The sequence below is a fragment of the Chenopodium quinoa genome, unplaced genomic scaffold (genome assembly GCF_001683475.1).
Source record: "Chenopodium quinoa cultivar QQ74 unplaced genomic scaffold, ASM168347v1, whole genome shotgun sequence".
Classification (NCBI taxonomy): domain Eukaryota; kingdom Viridiplantae; phylum Streptophyta; class Magnoliopsida; order Caryophyllales; family Amaranthaceae; genus Chenopodium; species Chenopodium quinoa.
Genome location: NW_018744878.1, coordinates 4,079,647 through 4,086,204, shown reverse-complemented (window position 1 = coordinate 4,086,204; position 6,558 = coordinate 4,079,647). Strand labels below are relative to the sequence as shown.

Genomic DNA, 6,558 nt, shown 5'->3' with positions numbered 1-6,558 from the left:
GAGAAAGTCAAGTTTTTTTAATCAGCAAGCTAGTAGCTAACCACTAAGACACAAAATAGCTACAAAAAGAGTTAGTTTGAAATCATATGTGACATGACAAGCTAATTTAACAATTAGCTTATCATTAAAGCTGCTCTAAAATATGAAGTATAAGACAAACTGTTACAATTTTAAAACTAAATAAAGAAATAAATTCGAGGTTGGATCATGAACTTGCGTGTTTTTCAATTTAGTGATCAATAGTACACAACAACCATTTTTGATAATTGGCTTTTTAATGGCTTTTTGGTTAGCTTTTGACTTTTTTAGGTGGTCAAACAGCCAAAAAAATGTGTTTGGTAATTGGTTTTTTAGTCAGCGAAAAAGCTGGCTTTTAAGCCAAAATGAAAAGGCTGCTTTGAGTAGCTTTTTTGTTGGCTTTTGACTTGTTGGCCTACAAATTATCTAATAAACATCCAACAACCAACAATTAATTTACCAAACACTTTTATAACCAGCCAGCTTAAACAACCAATTTCAAAAGTCATTATAAACAGCTGGTCAAACAAGCCAAGTGAACCAGCCAATAGCCATTTGCCAAACAAGGCCAATATGTAATTTGTATTTTAATTATTAATATTTAATAGTACACAACATGTAAGGCCAATTAGCCAAATTGGTATAAAAGTTAGCACCCTTGTGACATATTGGTATAAAAGTTATCATATCGTCGGTGACATATTCGTATAAAAGTTAGCAATTTGTGACAAATTGGTATAAAAGTTAGTCACCGGCTACATATTAGTAAAATAGTTAACAAATTGCGACAAACTGGTATAAAAATTAACAAGCTGTGACATTTCACCCTTCTTTTCTTACCGAATGAGTTTTTTTTTTAAATAAATTTGTTGTTAATTCTCATTATATGATAAATAATTCTCTCCTTCATGCTCATTCACCTAAGATAATCGATAAATAATAACAAAAAAAATCGTGAGTTCAAAAAAAATCTTAAAAAAATGAATGGAAAGAGAATTTTTTTTATAATTTAGTGTCACAAAAGTGAAAATTGCCATGTAATAAGTTGTGATATTTATGAAGTTGGGAGAAAATATATTTATATAAAATTGAATATTTGGAACAAAAAAGCTCGATATAATCTTGAAAGTATTTAATCAAAGAGTTTGATCTTGTAATTTTTCTTGATTAATTCTTCTGCATAGTCTAGAATAATTCTCTATATTTTCCTTTTTTTCTCTCTTTTTTTTCTTTAACATTTTGGGGGGCTTTTAATAGTTTCCAAAAATAAATATTTAAAGCAAAAAAAAAGGTAAAAGAAAACAATCACTAGTAGAAAAAACGCATTAGGCAGCGGTTCAAACCCGGTCTAAGGCACCGGTTTGAACCGCTGCCTATTTGAGGGGTGCCAAAAACCTACTTTTTGGCACCTGTTCAAAACCGGTGCCATAGGGTTTAATAGGCACCGGTTAACCGGTGCCATAGGGTAGAATAGGCACCGGTTAACCGGTGCCTAATACTGCTCTCCCGCCATTTTTTTTTGGGTGGTAGATAGTTTAGGCACCGGTTCCTGCCTAAACGGTGCCTTTTGTATAAATTTTTTTTTTCGTTTTTTTTCCATCGTGCAATAATATTTTTAAAAAAAACTTGCAATAATAATAACCTGTAATTCCAGCAATTGTATTAAATATAATAATTAATAATTTTATTATTATAATAACTAATAGTAATATTATTAATTATTATATACAAAAATAATATTAGATACAAGAATTCAATTATATATATATATATATAGATATAAATATTCCCAAACGCAATACAAAAAAAAAAGTTGCTTACATATACAAATAATAGTAAGTACACATATATAATGAATAATAAGTTATATATAGTTCAAAAGTTAACATAAATAATTTACAATTACAATGCATGCCATTTACATGTTGAAGGTGATGAAAGACGCCAACATGTCACGAACTTCATTAAGCTCCTTGATTGTCAACGGACCATCCTTTTGGACCTTGCAAAACTTGAAATACAAAAACATTATTTTAAAAATAATTAATTAGGCAAAAAATATGTATTTTATCAAATATTACCTATACGACTTCTATAAAGCCCATTTACTACATTACTTATCAAATGAACTATTTCTTTCTCATAACATGTCAATATTGGATAGTTGTATGTGTGTAAGCCCTAAAATTGTATAGGAGAGCATTTTGTTAAGGTTTATGACGGTTTTTACCCAAAATGGCCCGAATATGGCCTATATGACCTTACTTTTCCCATTTCCTACATTTCTTATTAAATGAACTTTATTTATCTCATAACATGTCAATATTATCTAGTTATAGGTGTATAAGGAAAGAAATCACATCAAAAGAGCATATTAACACAAAATGGCCCTAATATGGCCCATATGACTTCTATTCAACCCATTTTCTACCGTTCTTGTGAAATAGCCTTTTTGTTTCTCATAACATGTCATTGTTGGATAATATTAGGTGTCTAAGGCTAGAAATCACATCAATATAGCATTTCAAGAAGTTTAACAACGCATCTTACTCAACATGGCCCAAATAGGGCTTATATGACTTCTATGTAGCCCATTTTCTACATTACTTATCAAATGAACTATTTGTTTCTCATAACATGTCAATGTTGGGTAGTTGTATGTGTGTAAGCCCTAAAATTGTATAGGAGAGAATTTTATTAAGGTTTACGACGCTTTTTACTCAAAATGGCCCGAATATGACCTATATGACCTTACTTTGCCCATTTCCTACATTTCTTATTAAATGAACTTTATTTATCTCATAACATGTCAATATTATCTAGTTATAGTTGTATAAGGAAAGAAATCACATCAAAAGATCATATTAACACAAAATGGCCCTAATATGGCCCATATGACTTCTATTCAACACATTTTCTACCTTTCTTGTGAAATAGCCTTTTTGTTTCTCATAACATGTCATTGTTGGATAATATTAGGTTTCTAAGGCTAGAAATCACATCAATATAGCATTTCAAGAAGTTTTAGGACTTACCTCATCAAGCTGTTGAGTGTCCGTACAATGAGTCACAATGTCAAGCATGAATCTCATCACATACAAAGCACAATCAAGTCCATTCTCTTGTTGTGCGCACTAGCATATGACAAACAAATCACATCAGTGAAACATGCAAAGGAAATGAGCAAATATTTACTACCATAGATTTTCAAGATAATCACAATAATATCATGTAAATTACCAACGGTGTCTTCCATGTTGGACCCTTTGGAGCACGACAATGTAGCTTCTTCATAACACTGTAGTATTAAAAAATACAACCAAATTTGATTAGTCGTATGATTACTAAATTATTTATTATTAGCAATAATCATCACTATAGGTTGCTATATATATTTACTTTTGCAATATAGACTTCACGAGCCACTTCTCCGATGATCGAGCTGAATCAAGGTGATAAATTGTGTTAGTGGAATTACAAATCACCATTAGGCTCCAATGCTCCCTACATAAGTTCACAATAGACAAGGTAATTAATATTTAGGAGTCAACATATAATGAGGCCAAATCGATTGAATTTGACATGGTTAGACTTACTCTCTATAACATGGGGTGAATATGAACTTATCTCCCGCACGCGTTGATTCCCTTATACTCTGTTCAACATAGTACAACACATCATGGGGGTTGCCTATGATTTTAGTAGTGGATAACTGCTCGGGGCATAACCACCCAACACATCATGGCGGCGGAAGTTGCTTATTTTTTTTAAAAAAATAAAATTTGAACTAGGCGATTTTTATGTAATTTCAAATGACAAACACTTATAAATATGTGATTATGAGTTGTTTTAAGATGCAAGTAGTTTATAAGTTGAGAAATGAAGAAAATAGGCAAGTGAGTAGCCATTTCGGGTCAAAATGGCTTTTTTTGATGAATTGGACCCAAAAACTTAGAACTAGGCGATTTTTATGTAATTTCAAATGACAAACACTTATAAATATGTGATTATGAGTTGTATTGATATGCAAGTAGTTTATAAGTTGACAAATGAATAAAATAGCCAAGTGAGTAGCCATTTCGGGTCAAAATGACTTTTTATGATGAATTTGACCCAAAAACTTAGAACTTGGCGATTTTTATGTAATTTCAAATGTCAAACACTTATAAATATGTGATTATGAGTTGTTTTGAGATGCAAGTAGTTTATAAGTTGAGAAATGAAGAAAATAGGCAAGTGAGTAGCCATTTCGGGTCAAAATGGCTTTTTTTGATGAATTGGACCCAAAAACTTAGAACTTGGCGATTTTTATGTAATTTCAAATGACAAACACTTATAAATATGTGATTATGAGTTGTTTTGAGATGCAAGGAGTTTATAAGTTGAGAAATGAAGAAAATAGCCAAGTGAGTAGCCATTTCGGCTCAAAGTGGCTTTAGTTTGATGAATTGGACCCAAAACCTTAGAACTTAGCGATTTTAATGTAATTTCAAATGAAAAACAATTATAAATATGCGATTATGAGTTTTTTTGAGATGCAAGGAGTTTATAAGTTGAGAAATGAAGAAAATAGTCAAGTGAGTAGCTAATTTACCTCCTTATTAATCAACTTCACCCATGCACGTGGCCAATCAACGAAGCTACCTACAGCTTGCCAAAGCGCTGTTATCTCAACCTCCTCTATCGGTACGGGTAGTGGGATGTCTTCAAACCCCGCAACCACTGAATCGATCCCAACCGAGTAATGATGTGGCCCCGCCGTAGCACCCGTCGTCGGTTGGGCACTACCATACACCACCAAACTCAACACGGTACTATTTGCATTCCCCGGAGCTAGAAGTGCACACCGGGTGTCTTCCTACACAAGTATATATATAAAAAGAAGATAGTTAAATAGGACTTTTACAACAGCATAGATATAACAAAATTCATTAAGGTAGAGGGTTACAAATCACCTGTAACTCTGGAAATTCATGCGGTGTTGGATTTTCAAGCTCCCTCGAGTCCGCATGTGTAGGAGTAGGAACCTGAAATAGTACATCAATCATTGCACCTAAAATCTCAATTAACTCGGTATTTTAAAACTTTTAATAACCCAATTGATTTTACCTGAGGTGACACATCTTCACCACGTATCTCATCTCCTCCATGTCTATCACCTTCTCCTTGTCCTTTTGGTTCAGAACATGAGTCGACCGGGGTACGAGTGAGGAACGGAATAGTCGGTAAGTTCATCAACTTTGCCCAAGCATTCAATTCACCAACTAACTCGTTGCGTACTTGTTCCTTAATTGATGCCACCTTGGCATCCAACTCCCCCGGTGAGTTAACACTGGCTCGAGATCTACCCGATTTTGTGTATTCGGGACCCATCACCTTATTCCATCCAAGCAATGACCCTCCCGAACCTACTACTCGTCCTGGATGGTATGGCCTTCCCAAAGCCATGGTGAAAAGGTCATTCTCCACACTTGGTTCAAATTTGCCCTCCACCATCTCTTGAGTGTGCTCAAGCTATAGCATAAGGAAAAATGAGGTCAGTAAAACAGTTAATGGTTTGTACAGTGATTAGATGCAAAAGTGACTTAATTTCAACAATTCATAGGTAACTTACTAGCTTATCCGCCAGTTTTTTGGCTTCCGGACCCTTGATGAACCATTTTCCGGTTTTCTTATCAAACGAATGGAGAGAACAAAAGAAATCACCGGCACGACTCACCAATGTAGTGATCGTGGAACTAGAGAGTTCCTTCGATGCCACTAGAACCGCTTTAGGGTATAAACCCGAAGCGGCCCACTCAGGTCTCTTTTCAGCAAAAGTCTAGGACCCATACGATGGACGTATTCCTTCTTTTCTGCATTCGCTTGATTTTGCTCTCGAAGTTCCTACAAAACAAAAAATGTTAGTCTCATTAATACAAAAAGTGTCAAGCTATTATTCAATTGACATCAGATTTACACAAACTTACAATGGCTTTCTTTTGACTCTTCATTCTAACGAACTCTTCCCAATAATCTTTTGACACGGTCGGCCATATTTGCCACGGGAGATGGTTTTCCTCTTTGGCATTCTTCTTCTTTGTTTGCACCTTCTTCTTCTTATGGATCCACCGATTAGTCAACTTGGTCTTAAAGCCTCTGAATCTTTCCCCTAATAAAGAGACAAACACCCTTTTCTTCTCGGGATCATTAGGAATAGAAAACTGCCTCTGCAAGCACAAATTAAACCGATTATTAGTTTCTATTTAAAAACAATCATAAGGTTAAGGTATCTTAAATTGTCTAAATGTGCCAAAAACACACTTACCCTTGTATCATCCCAAAATGCTTGAATCAAACCCGAAGGTACTTGCCGCATTACAAGTGTAATGGGGATTTTCCGCGAACATAAGCCAACTTTATTAGCATATTGTTGACGCCATTTGGGCCCAGGTTGGCCTTTGTTGTCATAATCCAAGACCATGGGACCGTCCGGTTTCTTAAAGCTTCTCGTCGGACCCCTTGTTTTTCTTTCAGCCGGTGCCTTTTCCCCCCTCCACC

The 6,558-nt window shown here is 34.5% G+C and overlaps 1 protein-coding gene across 2 annotated transcripts; it reads right to left on the bottom strand.

Moving 5' to 3' along the window:
- Positions 1 to 5,445: 5,445 nt before the first annotated feature.
- On the bottom strand, positions 5,446 to 6,542 carry LOC110705318. Of its 2 annotated transcripts, XR_002508065.1 has the most exons (4): positions 6,326 to 6,542; positions 5,988 to 6,227; positions 5,633 to 5,904; positions 5,446 to 5,532 (listed from the first exon to the last, which is right to left on the bottom strand). XR_002508065.1 is itself a non-coding variant. In XM_021883153.1 (3 exons), exons 1-3 carry the CDS (start codon positions 6,479 to 6,481, stop codon positions 5,779 to 5,781), a joined length of 522 nt encoding a protein of 173 aa, XP_021738845.1. In that variant the 5' UTR covers positions 6,482 to 6,542; the 3' UTR covers positions 5,560 to 5,778. The 2 variants fall into 2 exon arrangements, 1 of the variants encoding a protein (XP_021738845.1); XM_021883153.1 differs by lacking the exon at positions 5,446 to 5,532 and having other exon boundaries at positions 5,560 to 5,904.
- Between the last annotated feature and the right edge of the window lie 16 nt (positions 6,543 to 6,558).